General features: G+C 42.6%; 1 protein-coding gene across 2 annotated transcripts in view; it reads left to right on the forward strand.

The window, feature by feature from the left end:
• Positions 1 to 19,013, forward strand: part of LOC111974803 (spermatid perinuclear RNA-binding protein-like) — a 66,009-nt gene that overhangs the window by 8,754 nt on the left and 38,242 nt on the right. For both annotated transcript variants that reach the window (XM_070446951.1, XM_070446950.1), the window contains exons 2-9: positions 4,272 to 4,432; positions 5,329 to 5,564; positions 5,910 to 6,075; positions 7,420 to 7,564; positions 13,406 to 13,500; positions 13,699 to 13,794; positions 15,963 to 16,074; positions 16,233 to 16,330. In XM_070446951.1, coding sequence (XP_070303052.1) covers positions 4,430 to 4,432; positions 5,329 to 5,564; positions 5,910 to 6,075; positions 7,420 to 7,564; positions 13,406 to 13,500; positions 13,699 to 13,794; positions 15,963 to 16,074; positions 16,233 to 16,330 — 951 coding nt within the window. In that variant the 5' untranslated portion in view covers positions 4,272 to 4,429. The remainder of the gene's footprint in view (positions 1 to 4,271; positions 4,433 to 5,328; positions 5,565 to 5,909; positions 6,076 to 7,419; positions 7,565 to 13,405; positions 13,501 to 13,698; positions 13,795 to 15,962; positions 16,075 to 16,232; positions 16,331 to 19,013) is intronic.

The raw sequence follows: 19,013 nt of genomic DNA on the forward strand, positions 1-19,013 counted from the left end.
ATCCATTGTTTTCAGTGCCATGATGTCCTTGAGGATAGAATTCAATGCATAAGCAGCACAGCCAATGGGTGTGATGTGAGGGTAGGACTCCTCCACTTTAGACCAAGCAGCCTTCATGTTCGCAGCATTGTCTGTCACCAGTGCAAATACCTTCTGTGGTCCAAGGTCATTGATGACTGCTTTCAGCTCATCGGCAATGTAGAGACCGGTGTGTCTGTTGTCCCTTGTGTCTGTGCTCTTGTAGAATACTGGTTGAGGGGTGGAGATGATGTAGTTAATTATTCCTTGCCCACGAACATTCAACCTCCCATCAGAGATGATTGCAATACAGTCTGCTTTCTCTACGATTTGCTTGACCTTCACTTGAACTCTGTTGAACTCTGCATCTAGCAAATGAGTAGATAAAGCATGTCTGGTTGGAGGGGTGTATGCTGGGCGAAGAACATTCAGAAATCTCTTCCAATACACATTGCCTGTGAACATCAGAGGTGAACCAGTTGCATACACAGCTCGAGCAAGACATTCATCAGCATATCTCTGACTACGTTCCTCCATTGAGTCAAAAAACCTTCTGATTCCAGGAGGACCATGAGCTGTTGCTATCGATAAGGTGTCAGATTCATAATTTTCACCTCGAATAAAAGTAGAGGGACTTTTGTCAGATGTTGCTTGTTGTGAGAGCTGAGGGAACTTTATGCACTTGGCCAGATGATTCTGCATCTTTGTTGCATTCTTCACATGTGATTTGGCACAGTATTTGCAAATGTACACAGCTTTTCCGTCTACATTAGCTGCAGTGAAATGTCTCAACCCATCAGATAGTGCCCGTTGCATTTTCCTGTAAAGATTAGAAAAAAATGAGTAAAAAAATAAATAAATACAATTCCATGTACAGGTAAATAGTTAAGCAGTTAGATTAAACAACTCCTTTGTAAGATACATGTTTTCAAATGAAACAGGTGAATTAACACTCCTCTGTTAGCTGGCTCAAGCAAGCTAAAACCCACATGATAGCAAAAACTACCTAGCAGAAATTGTTAACAAGTTAGAAATTATTTAAACACACTTTGCTGTAGGCTACTATTTACTAGTTAACAAACAATCATGCATGTCATGTAAAATGTATTCACCCCACCCAGTATTGTAATCAAATCTTACCAGAAAGCATGTAGTCCTTGGCTCAGACAGTGTAGGAGTGTGGGCTCAATAGCATCTCATTAGTGTGCAAGATCTTGAGAATCAGCTGTCCATGTGATGGAAGAGAGCACTGCACACATGATGGAAGAACGCACTGTGCATGCAGAGGGTTGCAATTCCATTGAATTGGGAATAGTTTAACCAAAATATGACACAAGACCTAGAATTGCCTTGTGTATCCCACAAAAAAAGGTTCACTGTTATAAGCTAACTTTTTTTTGATGAATTTAATCAAAATCCCCCAAATTCCAGGGCTTATCGTCCCATGGAAGAATTGCGGAAATTTACCAGAAAGTTTCTAACCCTTTGCAACCCTAGGCACCACATTCTCTTATTTCACTGTGTTTTGAGCAAGCATCAAGAGGCTCTCTTCTTTCAGACACATTTAGCTATTCTTCGGCTCCCCCAAGGACTTGCTAGGTCCCTTGGGGTAGTCGCTGGTTGCTGCAGGCTAGTTAGTTGAAGATGTGGTGGGTAATGGTGACCGTGGTTAAGGAGTCTTTTACCTCAGCACCAGTTCAGTGGTAGGCCAATGTGATCAGTGGCTTAGAGACACATGCACACGCACAAAATCCAGAGGTTTTGTTGTAGTGATATCCCCCAAGGCTGGCCTGCTGCTAGTCCAATGGACCTGGGGTGTATGATAGTATCACTGATTGTGGATCTGAATTGGCTGCTATCTGGAGGTCTACTAGCCTATATGGCTAGAGCCCCACTAGTTTGTGGTTTTTGGAAGCTGTGCAGATTGTGTTCACTTTATCTGCATGAAAGTTGTGTGTTTATAAGCACAGAATAACGTAGCTGAATCTATCTGCCTCGTCCAGGTTGTCCTACTTGCATAGTGTGCTGCCATTTACTCTCTGGCCTCCCCATTACTGTCATCAGAGCCCCTGTGGCTCTGTCTGACGTGTGTAGAGGATGGGACTGTGATTCCAGCTGCTCAGTGCTCACTCATGCATGGGAACATGATGTGTCCTTTACCTGGGAAAGAGACAATGCTAGCTCTCCGGGCAGGGGCACTCTACTGCAGCTGCTATATATTTTTCAGTGGTTGCCTGAAAAAGGCACTTTATGAGCTGCTCGTTGAATGTCATTCAGCCATAGGTCACAACGTGAGAGAGTAGTAATGGTGGTTTGACGAGGAGTACCTTGCCACAGGCAGCGTATTTTAATTAGAGTTGCTTATTTTCCCAGTATTCTACACATTTTCCATCCCGAGAATGAATCACTTTTCTCCTGGGTAACCCGGTATTTCCTGCAAAAAAATGGAAGTGTCATTCAAAAGCGTTATAAAGCATGTAAATAGGCCTATGTCTGGATTTCATTAGAGCTTTGATCGAAAATTCAAAACTGATGTAACCTGAGCCTGATTTAAATACGTTTTATGACCCCTACATTAAAGACATTTAATGAACACCAGCCCAAATGATTGTGCAGTTATCCAATACATACAGTGCCTTTGGAAAGTATTCAGACCCCTTGACATTTTCAGCACTTTGTTAAGTTACAGCCTTATTCTAAAATGTGTGTGTGTGTGTGTGTATGTATATATATATATATATATATATGTATATGTATGTATGTTTACAAAAATACCCCATAATGACAAAGCGAAAACAGGTTGCAAATGTAGTTGCAAATGTATTAAAAATAAAAAACTGAAATACCTTATCTGTTCCAGTGCCAGTTTCATTTCATTTAAAATAGTCTTTACCTCAAAATCAATGTCATGTGGTTAATCAAAAATTATATCTAAATGAAAATGATAGAAGCCTAAAAGTAACTTCTCTTGTAAATATACATGTAAATATAGCCTACATAAAGCCAACAAATAAAAACAATGCAGCCTGCAGGTAGAAAATATCCTGATTTAAAAATAAATATCTTATAAATCACATTGGCTATGCATGGCCCATCTGCAAGGAACTTGAAACATTGTATCAATTATTAACTTGGTCCGGCCTGAAGCTCTTGCTAGCAAACTTACAACATTGTCTAAAATATTCTGGGCCCTCAGTTTTCCTTGCCAGTGAACTCCGGACAGACAGACACAGATGTAGGCTACTTACGCACGGGATAGGCCTTGCGCAAATCAGGTAGGCCTTTTTTACGATGTTTCCACCAGATCAGAGCATGATGTTTCCACCAGATCAGAGCATGACACGTTTTTTCCCTCCCGCTTTCAGCTGAGTGGTTATGGGAAGGGAGAGATCTGGAAAGATTTTTCAAATAGGCTACATTGAGGAACTATAGTCATTCTCAATGGATGTAAAAACAGCCGGCCTGCCTATTTACTATGACTTTTTACACTCATAACTTCAGTCAGAACATAACCTTACATTTTTTAAAAGAGGGTTGTGTCAGCCTCTGTGTCTCTTTCCCTTTGTCTCATGCTGTGCTAACCTGCTGCTGGTGCAGAGGTTTTCGAAGTGCTTAAAAAGTAATCAGTGTGGCTTACTTTTAATTATCCCTAATAAAATCACCTAGCTTCTCCATTCAGGTTGAGATAATGACACTCATAATGTGATCGCGGATCTAAATTGAAAATGTTAAACAAGGAATGCTCTGATGAATAGAGGGGCATAGCTTGTATTCTAGATATTAGGTCATGGTCAGAATATCAGATATCTATGATGACATTTTTGTTACCCATAATAACAAATAAATAACTCACTATCTTTCTTTTTGGAGTAATACCAAGGCTATACAGTGCATTCGGAAAGTATCCAGACCCCTTCCCTTTTTCAACATTTAATTTAATATTTCAGTTTTAGATTTTTTATTCATTTGCAGAAATTTTTAAAAATCTGTTTTTGTTTGTCAGTGTGGGGTATTGTGTGTAGATTGATGAGGGGGAAAAATCCATTTAATCCATTTTAGAATAAGGCTGTAACGTAACAACATTTAGAAAAAGTCAAGGCGTCTGAGTACTTGCCGAATGCACTGTACACTTGGTTGCCATTGATAGCATACATCTGCTTGTTTGGTTGATGTTGGCTGTTTGTAGTTATGGCATATACCAGTGTGCTAAATGCTCATCATTTGTATCCCATCTCCTTTTTTCCCTCCCACAGCTGTGCTGATTTACCTGTATCTCTGCCACGTGGGACAGAAGGGCTAGCTGATGGGTCAGAGGTGACTGCATGAGGAGGCGGAGTTAGGGGACCCTGGTCCGAAATTAGACCAAACCCAGTCACACTCCTAGACCAGAGAGGTCTGTTGACCTCTAGAGATGGTGAGGTGTGTGTGTGTGTGTGTGTGTGTGTGTGTGTGTGTGTGTGTGTGTGTGTGTGTGTGTGTGTGTGTGTGTGTGTGTGTGTGTGTGTGTGGTGTGTGTGTGTGTGTGTGTGTGTGTGTGTGTGTGTGTGTGTGTGTGTGTAAGAGAGAGAGAATCTGCCTGGCAGAGTGCGAGGATGTCTGTCTGTGTAGGCTATGTTTCTGTTGCTATAATGTATGTTCGGGTCTGGCTGTCTGTTTTTATGCGTCTGTATGTCACATCTTGAATAAAGACAGGTTGTTTGAGAGGAGGAAGAGAAATATAGGAGATGTGTACTGTATGTGTTGTTGATGTGCTCCGCTCTCTTTTGATATACAGGTGTGAATGCCCTGGTGGTACTGAAAGAGATTAGCTAGGTTGTGGTAAATGACCCACCTCCACCTCTGAGGACTTGAGCCTCCCCTCCCCAGTCTCCACACACTAGCCTATGAATTATTCAACCCTCTCATAAATAACCCACTGTAATGAGTGGTGCCTACACACTGCAGACAGAGAGGGATGGAGCAACGGGAGAGAGATGGAGAAAGAGAGGGATGGAAAGAGGAACTTGGGCTCCACGCTCCACATGGTGCTCTCCCTGTACTGTGTACAGTTGGGCTTGCAGAACGGCACACATTCGCTGATACAGCTGATTTCTAGGAAAGCACACACTGGCTTCGTATGTAGGACAAATGGAATTTGGCAGCAGCACCGGTTGCTAGGTGTCACTATCGAATATATGCAGCGTAAGATGGCATGTCTGGCACCCAGAAAACACCTTACTGTAACTGGCCAACTCATTTGTCTTTAGAATATTGATAAAGGATCACATGTTCTGAATGACTCGCTTTTTATTTGTTTTTCCCTCCTCTCAGAGGTCCATCCGATCGTTCGCCAACGACGACTGCCACGTCATGGCCAAGCATGCCGACATCTACCCTTCGCCAGAGGAGCTGGAGGCTGTCCAGAAGCTGGTATCCACCGTGGAATGTGCCCTCAAACAGGTGTCGGACTGGATGGACAACCTCAACACCTCCCTAAGCAAGGCCCCAACCACCACCATCAACATCAAGGCTGCTGGAGACTCTACCGGCACCCACGGCAGCACAAAGTGAGTTCTCTTCTACAATTTCACAAAGGCTTGAGGTACTTTTACATTTTAGTGTTTCTTAATCCTGGTCCTGGGGACCCAAAAGGGTGCACATTTTTGTTTTTGGCCTAGCACTACACACCTGATTCCATTGCTCTACATACTAGGTTTTAACAAAGCAGTTATGTAGTTATTTCTTCCTTTGTTTTGGTGAAAATGTGTAAACTACATAAATGTAACTTCGACATATGACAAGTGTCTGAAAACAAAACATTTTAGTTTATAACTCTTCTGTCCTCTCTTAATGGCGTCCTTAGAAACTATAGTGTAATGTGGCTGATTACTGCACTGCTCTGTCTTCACCAGGACCCAGAGTGTGTCGATCCTGTGTGGGGTGATGCGGGTGGGTCTTGTGGCTAAGGGCCTCCTGGTTAAAGGAGACATGGATTTGGAGCTGGTCCTGATGTGCAGAGACAAACCCACCAAATTACTTCTGTACACTGTTAGTGCCAACCTGCCCTTGCAACTACAGGTCCGTTTTTACTCAAACATTTTACATGAGCAAACTAACCGTAACATTTTAAAATGAATGGGATGGCACATTATTCAACGTGAGTTCCAAATACCACTCCTTTCTGTAACGTAGTGCAGACTAGAGGTTGACACGGGAGAGAAAATGAATTCCTGTCCTGTCTTGTCCAGTAAATAAAACATCCTGTCCTGATCTCGCAACAGTTCTTCTATAACCCCTGAACTTTCCTGTCCTGTCCCGATAAAAGTCACTCCTGTCCTGTGGTAATTTTTAGGCGTAGAAATCAGAAATAACTTCCTCCGTTAGCTGCTTGTCTGTCTGTCCCCCGCTCTGCATGCAGAATTGCATTAGTGGAAACCGAGACTGTTCTTAGGGCAGGCCTGGTTGTAGCTAGGTGTGTCGAGGGCCAATTTTAGCTAACTCTAACCCTTTTCCTAACCTTAACCTAATTATCCTAACATGCTGGGTACGTTCTCCTAACCTGCTAGAAAAAGTCACTGCTAGTCAAAACACGGCAGACCTGCCCTGAGACCAGTCTGAGTATCCACTAATGCGTAGCCAATAGCAAATGCTCCGTTTGGCTGCAGCTCCATGCTCACGAGACAGTTGCCTGCGCAGTGCACACACAGCTTCTGAGGTAAAGTAGGGATCGGCTACAACTGGGTGTGAGCCGACGGAAGGGGAGGGGATGAAATACCGTTTATTTTTATGAAATGCTCCACACGTTACATATTTCTATCCCTCCCCTCCCCCAAACCTCAGTTTATAACTATTCCTGTACTGCCTGTTCCTGTGGACTGTTGATCCTGTCCTGAACTTGACTCTAGAACTTGAATCCCCTCTAGTGCAGACCTGAGCATACCACCACTCTTTTCTGTAGTGCAGTGCAGACGTGACTACATCCACCACTGCTTTCTGTAGTGCAGTGCAGAGCTGACTACTGTACATGGTCTCCCTGTGCTTCCTCCCTGCTTATCACCCAGTTAATTACCGATCCAGTCTGCTGTGCAGGTTATCATCAAGGGATGATTCCATTTGCACCTCTCGGCTTTTCAGCAAAGGAAGTGGAGTGAGGTTGACACAAGGAGAGACATTATGCATTCTTCAAAGGAACTAGCTATTAGACTAGAGAATACACATATTTCTCCTTGTGAACATAATCACTACAAAATGATGTATTGAAAATGTATTGAAAATGGAATTGGAAGTTTTGTTATGCCTATGAAGTTCAAACATGTTCTGATCATTTTAAATTGTAATACTATAATAGTGTGTAATGGGAATGTGTTGAACATGTTGTGTACATGCCACAGCTGCCTCAACCCTCGTTGGTTGCCCTTGCAGACGCTGACGGAGGACAAGTACGAGGTGCGGTCGAGCGTGTCGGAGTCCGCCATCTGGGTGGTCAACATCAACGACCCCAAATTCTCCCTGAAGGTCACCCTGTCCTCACTAGCCATGAGAGATGAACACACTGCTAAAGACCAAGGTATTTACCCCTCTGTCTGTCCTCTAATGAGATTCTTTAAAATGTAATTATTTGAATGTATGATTTTTATCTGATAATTAAAATAAACATAAAGCTGTTCCAGCTGGAGACAATAAAACTTTTAAAATCTATCAACATGTACTTTTAAAACCTGCACTGTTATTTTCATTATGGTCCTTAAATTAAAAAGGCACGGTTGAGAAAAGAAGGACAAATTAGGAGAGGTTGAGGGAATGAGGGATGTACAAAGCAGAGGTTAAAGATGACAATAATGGGGTGTGGAGAAAAGAGGTAATGGAGCGAGGGTGATAAAGGAGGGTTGTGAAAATAGCCGTCTGTCTCCGGTTTCTCCGTACAGCGTTCTCTCATTATTTTTGTCTAACAGAGAGTCAGGGCGCTTATCCTATCCTTGCCCAACATCCAGTTAGTGGGAAACTGCAAAATACAGCACTGGAGACAGAGAAGTGCTTATGCTGTGCTTTAAAATAAAAGGGAATGAAAATAAAATGTTTTCAAGGATTGGAAGAGCAGCAATTATGTAAAACCTATTGTAGTGTTTCAACCCCACTAGGGGAGACCGGAAAGAAAATATTTTCAGCGTTCTGTACAAAAGGTCCTCGCAGCATAAATGTTGCATTGAGTGTTAGTTGTGAAACACTAGGGCTTTCCGAGTGGCGCAGCGGTCTAAGGCACTGCATCGCAGTGACCCGGGTTTTAATCCCAGGCTGTGTCATAGCCGGCCGTGACCGGGAGACCCATGAGGCGGCGCACAATTGGCCCAGCATCGTCTGGGTTAGGGGAGGGTTTGGCCGGCCTGGATTTCCTTGTCCCATCGCGCTCTAGCGACTCCTTGTGGCAGGCCGGACGCCTGCAAGCTGACTTCGGTCGCCAGCTGGGCGGTGTTTCCGCCGACACATTTGGGGATAAGCGTGCAGTGTGTCAAGAAGCAGTGCGGCTTGGCAGGGTCGGGTTTCGGAGGGCGCATTGCTCTCGGCCTTCGCCTCTCCCAAGTCCATGGGGGAGTTGCAGCGATGGGACAAGACTGTAACTAACAATTTGATATGACAAAATTGGGGTAAAAGTTTAAAAAACTTTGAAACACTGGAGCAGATGAATGCTAGGAGAGAAAGATTTTGCCCTCAGCCTCTAAATATTCCACACAGCACAAGCAAAGAAGTTTCATTTTAATTGTGTAATCAACACAATATGTCACTTCAGCAGAAGCTCTCAAACAACCTCTAGTTCTGGGGAACAACATGAGTAGAACACTGACTATACTGAAGTTTGTTCTATCCATAGAATCAGGATTCTATTTCTTACCACAGCATCCTCAACCCTGAGGAAGACACATTGCCCTGAAACGGTTCTCTCCATAGAATGTTTGGGAGTATTATATAGTGTGCAAATGTCTTTATTTTACCACAGCACCCCAGCGCAGTGTTTGTGGATTATCAGACCTGGGAGCGCGGGGCTGGAGCCAGCATAGCGACGAGGCCCAGCGCAGGACGCCCGGTTACAAGGGGCTCCCCCTATAAAACCACTCTCTGCCTAGCCCTAGACATCGCTCCTCTTCCCCAATCTGTTCAATGTACTTATCTTCTCTGGGTTACTCTACACCAGGGCTGTTCAATTCCGGTCCTAGAGGGCCAAAACCCTTCTGTTTTTTGTTTCCACTTCATAGGTTAATTGCACTCACCAGCTGTCCCAGGTCTGAATTAGTAGAAGGAGAGGATGAAAACCAGAAGTGTTTTCGCCCGCTAGGGCCGACTTTGAATAGCCCTGCTGTACACCATGAAATTCTGGTCAATGTCCAATTGAGAGCCGACAGACAGGCAACTGGTATCCAACTGCCTTCTTGATTGCCGATATTCAACATATTTGATATTTTTTCTTTGCCCATTGATATTCGACGACTCTAACTTTACTGTTGATTTGCTCAGAATGACATCCAATAACTTCATGTTTTAAAGCCAGTTGTATTTGTATAAATTATGGATTCCCATTAGCTGCTGCCAAGATATTAATACGTGTTATTAATTTTTTTAGTTTTGTGGTCACTAATCAAAGTCTAAGCTGATGACGTCAGAGAGCTCTAATTGTGGTTGTCTTTTTGGTATGTGTTCCTTATGATTGATGGCTTCGTCATGACCTGCAGCTGGTGGAAACTGGGGAGACAATTCTGCGTAGGAAGGGCTCTTGAGGCTCCATTCGCCTGGTTTTTGATTTTTTTATGTGAGGGCTTGAAAATTTGGCCAATCACTGAACTATTTCTGCATAAAACAGTCAAATCATTGCAATATTATCGCATGAAACTGAGACCCATCACTGCAGTACAAAAAGAGGGCTCGCAATTTTAACCAATCACCGCATAATATGGTTCATTCAAGCCACATGCCAACAAACGTTTTCCCTCGTCAGTGCATTTTCACAACAAATTGGACAAAATCATTGCATGTTGCCTTACAGAATGCTGGAATTGCTGCAGCAAAATCAATAATTTTTACCTGTAAATATCACAGAAAATCCCTGCGAAATCCTGGAGGGACTGAGATATATAGTGGGAAGAAAAAGTATGTGAACCCTTTAGAATTACCTGGATTTCTGCATAAATTGGTCATGACAAAAGACAGTCTGTTTAAACTAATAACACACTAAATATGATCATTTTTCATGTCTTTATTAAACACTGTGTAAACACTCACAGTGCAGGTTGGAAAACGTATGTGAACCCTTGGATTTAATAACAGGTTGACCCTCCTTTGGCAGCAATAACCTCAACCAAATGTTTTCTATAGTTGCGGATCAGACCTGCACAACGGTCAGGAGGAATTTTGGACTATTCCTCTTTACAAAACTATTTCAGTTCCATATTATTCTTGGGATGTCTGGTGTGAATCGCACTCTTGAGGTCATTCCACAGCATCTCAATCGGGTGGAGGTCAGGACTGACTGGGCCACTCCAGAAGGCGTATTTTCTTCTGTTGAGCTTCAATTGGCAGACAGACAGCCTTACATTCTCCTGCGAAATGTCTTGAATTCATTTTACTGTCTGATAGCAAAGCTATCCAGAGCCGCGAGGCAGCAAAACAGCCCCAAACCATGATGCTCCCTCCACCATACTGTACAGTTGGGATGAGATTTTGATGTTGGTGTGCTGTGCCGTCAGATATAGTGTTGTGTGTTCTTTCCAAACAACACAACTTTAGTTTCATCTGTCCACAGAATATTTTGCCAGTAGCGTTGTGGACCATCCAGATGCTCTTTTGCAAACTTCAGACCTGCAGTGGCTTCTTCCATGGTGTCCTCCCATGAACACTATTCTTGTTTAGTGTTTTACGTATTGTAGACTCATCAACAGAGATGTTAGCATCTTCCAGAGATTTCTGTAAGTCTTTTGCTGACACTAGGATTCTTCTTAACCTAACTGAGCATTCTGCGCTGTGCTCTTGCAGTAATCTTTGCAGGATGGCCACTCCAAGGGAGAGTAGCAACGGTGCTGGAATTTCACAATTTCAATTTCATAGACAATTTGTCTTAACGCGGACTGACTTTTTTAGAGATACTTTTGCAACCCTTTCCATCTTTATGCAAGGCAACAATTCTTAATCTTAGGTCTTCTGAGATCTCGTTTGTTCGAGGCATGGTTCACATCAGGCAATGCTTCGTGTGAATGGCAAACTCAAATTTTGTGATTTTTTTTAAATTTTATTTATGGGGTAGGGCAGCTCTAACCAAATCTCATTGATTCGACTCCAGGTTAGTTGACTCCTGACTCCAATTATCTTTTGGGGAAGGCATTAGCATAGTGGTTCACATACTTTTCCCCAACCTACACTGTGAATGTTTAAATTATGTATTCAATATAGACAAGAAAAATGCAATAATGTGTGTGTTATTAGTTTAAGCACACTGCGTTTGTCTATTGTTGTGACTTAGATGAAGATCAGATCAAATTTGATGTAAAATTTGTGCAGAAATCCATGTAATTCCAAAGGGTTCACATACATTTTCTTGCCACTGTAGTGTATATTCTGTGCCTTTATGGTCCTATTTAAGTCTTTGCATTCCCTGGGCCAAGATCCTTAGCAGATGACTGTACTTTATTTTTCCCAGGTCTCCCCTGGGGCAGACCCCTCAGTCTAGCATTAGGAGGTGTGACATGGGTTGACGCATCATTTTCTCACCCTGTTTGTGTTCCAACTCTTCCATAATGTCCAGCTTTCACAATGGTCTCTATGGCAAAGATCTGCAAAACCACACATAGACTGCTCTTACAATCCCCTCCGTAAATACAGTATGCTGCTGCACATGGCTACTAACCTTACATTTGAAATGGCCAGTGTGACTGTCACGATCGTCAATGGGAGAGAGAGAGGACCAAGGCGCAGCGTGTGGAAAATACATCTTCTCTTTATTAGAAGAAGGACAACGAAACAAAACAACAAACAGACGAACGTGAAGCTATCAAAGACTAAGTGCAAACATGCAACATAGACACAGACAATTACCCACCAAACCCCAATGCCTATGACTGCCTTAAATATGGCTCTCAATCAGAGACAATGAACCACAGCTGCCTCTAATTGAGAAYHWATCTAGGCAGCCATAGACATAACTAGACAACTACACTAGACACTACAAAAACACATACATTCCCCATGTCACACCCTGACCTAACTAAAAAACATAAAGAAAACAAAGAATACTAAGGCCAGGGCGTGACAGTGACCACTAAATTCAAAAGCTAATGATCTTAGACCAAGAATTTGCAATTGAAGAAATCAGAAAATCTATTTTATTTCCAAACTCGCTCAATAAACTAAGCCAGGAATTAACATTTAAAACCTAAAAATAAGTGGATATGACTATCCAATTTGGTTAGTCGATGGTAATATAAATATTTGAGCAAAAAACCTGTCCCAACGGTTGGAGTCAATTATTCATCACATAATACAATTACCGATTCTAAAATAAGAGCTACTAGCGAATATAATTCATGCCAAAAAAGGCATTTGATTGTGCGGAGTGTGGTTATCTTTTTGTAACTTTGAAATAGCCATAATTGGTTGTGGTTCTAGCTGTAAGTCTATATACAGTAGATGTTGTAATTGAATGTTGGTGCCAATTTTCCACATGAACTATTTGGAGGGGATGAAGAGGATATCTCTCTTACTAAGCCCAGAGTTCTTTAGTCTCCGGTCTCTTTTCTCATCCCAGAGCAATCACCCCATAGCTAGCTGCTCCCGAGAATCTGAGCCTTCGCTTTCTTTCCATGGTGGCGTCCTCACTCTGATGTTTGTTTATGTTCTACTGTTGCTTTTTGTTTTCTCCCATGGCTCAGTTCCAGCCATGGCAGGGCAGGTTTGATCCAACAGTAAGCCAGTGTGGTTTAGTAACCATAAACATCTGATTGACCTGCAAGACAGAAAATACCAGCATGGCGTCCTACTGCGATGCCTGACCAACAAATTGAATTATGACTCAATTACATTTTTTCAACTTCACAATACCAATGCTTTCCCACTACTTCTCTAAACATCCTTGAGATCCTCAAGACAGTAGTTACAGAACTAATCTCCATTACATTATCCCCTTCCATTCTCCCCATTAAAAAAATTATCAGACCAGTAGGAAGCTAATTATAGCCAGCCACCCTACTTGCCTGTGTGTCTATGGGTACGTCCTAAATAGGCACCCTATTCCCTAAAGTGCACTCCTTTTGACCACCACCTGCATAGGGAATAGGGTACCATTTCAGATGCAGCCTGTGTCTGTGCTGCAGTCTGTCTGAAGGCCCCCTGGGCAATGCAATCTGTGTCCTCATCCTGCCTCTCTTTCCAGAGGAAGATGTGGAGGTGGAGGGGCTTGATGAGGTGCTGGACGGGCGGTGGTGCCAGGCTGCTCTGGCAACGCTCAGACATACCAAATGGTTCCAGGTGGAACATCTTTTCTGATTTCACATACCTCATTCAGAACTGTTTGCTCCCTAGAGGGATATTTGGGGAACATTAAATGGCTTAATATCCTTTGTATGACTGAAGAATTGAGCAATCCTGATGGTGGACTGTACATGTTTTTTTATCATCACTGGACTCTTATTGTGAGTGTGTTCACATTGTCTGTTCACTTTGTAGGCCAGAGTGACCGATCTGAAGTCGTGTGTCATCGTCATGCGTGTTTTCAGAGACATGTGCAACAGACTAACTGTGTGGGAGCCTCTCAAAGGATGGGTAAGTTGTCCAGGGAGAGGAGGAAGAGGTGTATGTTTGTATGCACATCATGTACAGTGCATTCGGAAAGTATTCAGACCCCTTCCCTTTTTCCACATTTTGTTATGTTACAGCCTTATTCTAAAATGGATTAAATAAAAACATTTAATATTTTTTTAAATAAAAAAACAAATACCTTATTTACATATGTATTCAGATGATTTGCTATGAAACTCGAAATTGAGCTCAGGTGCATCCTGTTTCCATTGATCATCCTTGAGATGTTTGAACAACTTGATTTGAGTCCACCTGTGATAAATTCAATTGATTGGACATGATTTGGAAAGGCACACACCTGTCTATATAAAGTCCCACTGTAGACAGTGCATGGCAGAGTAAAAACCAAGCCATGAGGTCGAAGGAATTTCTCGTAGGGCTCCAAGACAGGATTGTGGAGAGGCACATATCTCGGAAAAGGTACCAAAAAATGTCTGACTCATTGAAGGTCCCCAAAAACACAGTGGCCTCCATCATTCTTAAATGGAAGAAGTTTGGAACCACCAAGACTCTTCCTAGAACTGTCCGCCCGGCCAAACTGAGCAATTGGGGGAGAAGGGCCTTGGTCAGGGAGGTGACCAAGAACACGACGGCCTGCTTGGAGTTTGCCAAAAGACACCTAAAGGACTCTCAAGCCATGAGAAACAAGATTCTGATGAAACCAAGATTGAACCCTTTAGCCTAAATGCCAACCGTCACGTCTGGAGGAAACCAGACACCATCCCTACAGTGAAGCATGGTGGCAGCATCATGCTGTGGGGATGTTTTTCAGCGGCAGGGACTGGGAAACTAGTCCGGATCAAGGGAAAGATGAACGGAGTAAAGTACAGAGAGATCCTTGATGAAAACCTGGTCCAGAGCGCTCAAGACATCAGACTGGGGCGAAGATTCGCCTTCCAACAGGACAGCGACCCTAAGCACACAGCCAAGACACGCAGGAGTGGCTACGGGACAAGTCTCTGAATGTCCTTGAGTGGCCCAACCAGAGTCCGGACTTGAACCCGATCGAACATCTCTGGAAAAACCTGAAAATAGATTTGCAGCGACGCTCCCCATTCAACTTGACAGAGCTTGAGGATCCGCAGAGAAGAATGTGAGTAACTCCCCAAATACAGGTGTGCCAAGCTTGTAGCGTCATTGACGCTAGGCTGTAATTGCTGTCAAAGGTGCTTCAACAAAGTACTGAGTGACGGGTCTGAATACTTGTATGTGATATTTCAAATTTGTATTTTTAATACATTTGCAAAGCTTTCTAAAAACCTGTTTTTGCTTTGTCATTATGGGGTATTGTGTGTAGATTGGAAAAAAACGATTTCATCCATTTTAGAATAAGTCTTGCGTAACAAAATGTGGGAGAAATGCACTGTATATTTGGTGCTGTACATGTTGAGTTAAGGTATCCTCTGTGTGTGGTGTTGTCCCTCTCAAGGTAGCTTTATTCACATCAGGGGAATTTAGCAAAACAAGGTAGCTTTATTGACGTCGGGAATTTACCTGAGTGCGTGAGACGCTATTCTGTTCATGGTTGCTGCGTTTGCCTTAGGGGAACGTAGCAGGAGTGATACTTTGGTGCAACTCCATACGATTCAGGGTTGCTGCGTGATATGTGGCTCTGTTCACGGTGGAACTGAGCAGGACTTAATGACTTTGGTGAAACTCCTTATGATTATTGCATTTTCTCTTTTGTGTGTTGCGCTTGCGTTCACTAGCGTCTATGAATCACATGATTATGCATAGTGTTGACGTCAAACGGAAAAATCACAGATTGTTCTTGATGTTGTGAGATTCTCTCCTGGTGTTTACAGAACTGGTGCTGTGAGATTAGGATATCAGGACCTGCTTAGACAAAGCAATTGTCTAAGCAGTAAAGTAGAACAAAAGGGAGCAATGGGTTATAAAATATTGGAAAATGCAGTATTGCTGTTGTAATGAGTACATAATGCATGGGGTGCTAAGGCATACATGTACGAAAGCGTGTATTTGTATTGTAAATGTATGTAGTTCTGTTTTTTTGTGATTTACTTGACTATTAATGTTATTTAATGTGTTGTGTGGGCCCCGGGAAGAGTGGCTGCAGCTTTAGAAGTAGCTAATGGGGATCCTAATAAAATACTAAATACTCTCTCCCCCAGCCCCTAGAGCTGATCTGTGAGAAGGCCATAGCCACCTGTGACCGGCCTCTGGGGCCCGGAGAGGCCCTGCGCAGGGTCATGGAGTGCATCGCCTCAGGGATCCTCCTCCCAGGTCAGTCACAGGGACTATGAGGTTTTCTATCCAGGTATCCCCTGGGAAAGTGGTCTGCTGACCTCAATGGGACTTACTGTGCCCATTCACTGGGGTGGATGGGCTGAGTTAGCCCAGTAAGCCCATACAATGTATGTGGATTTTTACTGCTGTTCCAGATGGGCCGGGAGTTCACGACCCCTGTGAGAAGGAGCCAACAGACACCTTGTCAGTGATCACAGACCAACAGGCTCAGGCTATCACTCTCAATGCACAGGTGAGACACTTAAATACATTAGTTACATACCTACAATACATACAGTTGAAGTTGGAAGTTTACATACACTTAGGTAAGAGTCATTAAAACTCGTTTTTCAACCACTCCACAATTTTCTTTTTTAAACCATAGTTTTGGCAAGTCAGTTAGGATATCTACTTTGTGCATGACACAAGTTATTTTTCCAACAATTGTTTACAGACAGATTATTTCACTTATAATTCACTGTATCACAATTCCATTGGGTCAGAAGTGTACATTCACTAAGTTGACTGTGGCTTTAAACAGCCCTGGAAAATTCCAGAAAATGTGTCATGTTCGCTGGAATAAATATCGAACCAAGGCTCAGCGGATGTTGCGTTCCACATAATTTAATAGAAAGTGAAATTTAGCAAAACAAGACGATAAACAATAAACTAACAACGAACCGTGACTACAGAGGTGCTACGTGACCTAACTCAAAACAATATCCCATAAAACACAGGTTGAAAAAAGGCTACTTAAATATGATTCCCAATTAGAGACAACGATAGCCAGCTGTTTCTAATTGGGAATCATACCAAACACCAACATAGAAAAACTAAACTAGAACCCCACATAGAAAATAATAACTAGAAAACCCCCCAGTCACGCCCTGACCTACTATACCATAGAAAAACAAAGACTCTCTATGGTCAGGGCGTGACAAAATGTCATGGCTTTAGAAGCTTCTGATAGGCTAATTGACATAATTTGAGTCAATTGGAGGTGTACCTGTGGATGTATTTCAAGGCCTACCTTCAAACTCAATGCCTCTTTGCTTGACATCATGGGAAAATCAAAAGAAATCAGCCAAGACCTCAGGAAAAAAATTGGGGACCTCCACAAGTCTGGTTCATCCTTGGGAGCAATTTCCAAATGCCTGAAGGTACCACGTTCATCTGTACGTTCATCTGTACAAACAAAGTATAAACACCATGGGACCACACAGCCGTCATACCGCTCAGGAAGGAGACGCATTTTGTCTCCTAGAGATGAACGTACTTTGGTGTGAAAAGTGCAAATCAATCACAGAACAACAGCAAAGGACCTTGTGAAGATGCTGGAGGAAACAGGTACAAATGTATCTACATCCACAGTAAAACGAGTCCTATATCGAGACAACCTGAAAGGCCGCTCAGCAAGGAATAAGCCACTGCTCCAAAACCGCCATTAAAAAGCCAGACTACGGTTTGCAACTGCACATGGGGACAAAAATTGTACTTTTTGGAGAAATGTTTTCTGATCTGATGAAACAAAAATATAACTTTTTTGGCCATAATGACCATCGTTCTATTTGGAGGAAAAAGGGGGAGGCTTGCAAGCGGAAGAACACCATGCCAACCGTGAAGCACGGGGGTGGCAGATTCATGTTGTGGGGGTGCTTTGCTGCAGGAGGGACTGGTGCACTTCCCAAAATAGTTGGCATCATGAGGAATGAAAATTATGTGGATATATTGAAGCAACATCTCAACACATCAGTCAGGAAGTTAAAGCTTGGTCACAAATGGGTCTTCCAAATGGACAATGACCCCAAGCATACTTCCAAAGTTGTGGCAAAATGGCTTAAGGACAACAAAGTCGAGGTATTGGAGTGGCCATCACAAAGCCCTGATCTCAATCTCAAAGAAAATTTGTGTGCAGAACTGAAAAAGCTCTGTCAGGAGGAATGGGCCAAAATTCACCCAACTTATTGTGGGAAGCTTGTGGAAGGCTACCTGAAACAATTTTAAAGGTAATGCTAGCAAATACTAATTGAGTGTATGTACATTTCTGACCCACTGGGAATGTGATGAAAGAAATTAAAGCTGAAATAAATATTCTCTCTACTCTTATTCTGACATTTCACATTCTTAAAATAAAGTGGTGATCCTAACTGACCTTAGACAGGGAATTTTTACTAGGATTAAATGTCAGGAATTGTGAAAAACTGAGTTTAAATGTATTTGGCTAAAGTTTATGTAAACTTCCGACTTCAACTCTATATTACATACCTACAATGCTGTAAAGTCAGACTTGTATACATCAGGAAAGAAATTACTCATGATGGAGGCCTAATTAGCCCACTAATGAGCGTGGGAAAGCATTCCCAGCGCACCAGCACTACTTAGTGCTGCTTACATAAAACACTTCTAGACTGCCCTGTCCCTGAGCAGAATGCAATGTACTACTATAGGGAGGGTAGAGGAAGGTGAGGAGGATCTCTCGGTTTCTCGCTCCAGGTAGGAGGAAATCTGTTCTGTCCATGCACTGTACAGTGTAAGTCAAGGTTGTTGCAATTGTGTATATGTTTCCAATGTAAGTTAAAACTGCTAGGGGTAAGCCTAGATAGCAAGCTGTAATGATCAAAACGTGTTGACTCTATGGTTGTTAAAATGGGAAGAGGTCAAATCAAATTTTATTTGTCACATGCGCCAAATACAAGTGTAGACCTTACAGTGAAATACTTATTTACAAGCCCTTAACCAACAATGCAGTTCAAGAAATAGAGTTAAGAAAATATTTATCATATAAACTAAAGTAAAACATTAATTAAAAAGTAACACAATAACGAGGCTATATACAGGGGGTACCGGTACCGAGTCAGTGTGCTGGGGTACAGATTAGTCGAGGTAATTTGTACATGTAGGTAGGGGTAAGGTGACTATGCATAGATAATAAACAG

The sequence above is a fragment of the Salvelinus sp. IW2-2015 genome, linkage group LG15 (genome assembly GCF_002910315.2).
Source record: "Salvelinus sp. IW2-2015 linkage group LG15, ASM291031v2, whole genome shotgun sequence".
Lineage (NCBI taxonomy): Eukaryota > Metazoa > Chordata > Actinopteri > Salmoniformes > Salmonidae > Salvelinus > Salvelinus sp. IW2-2015.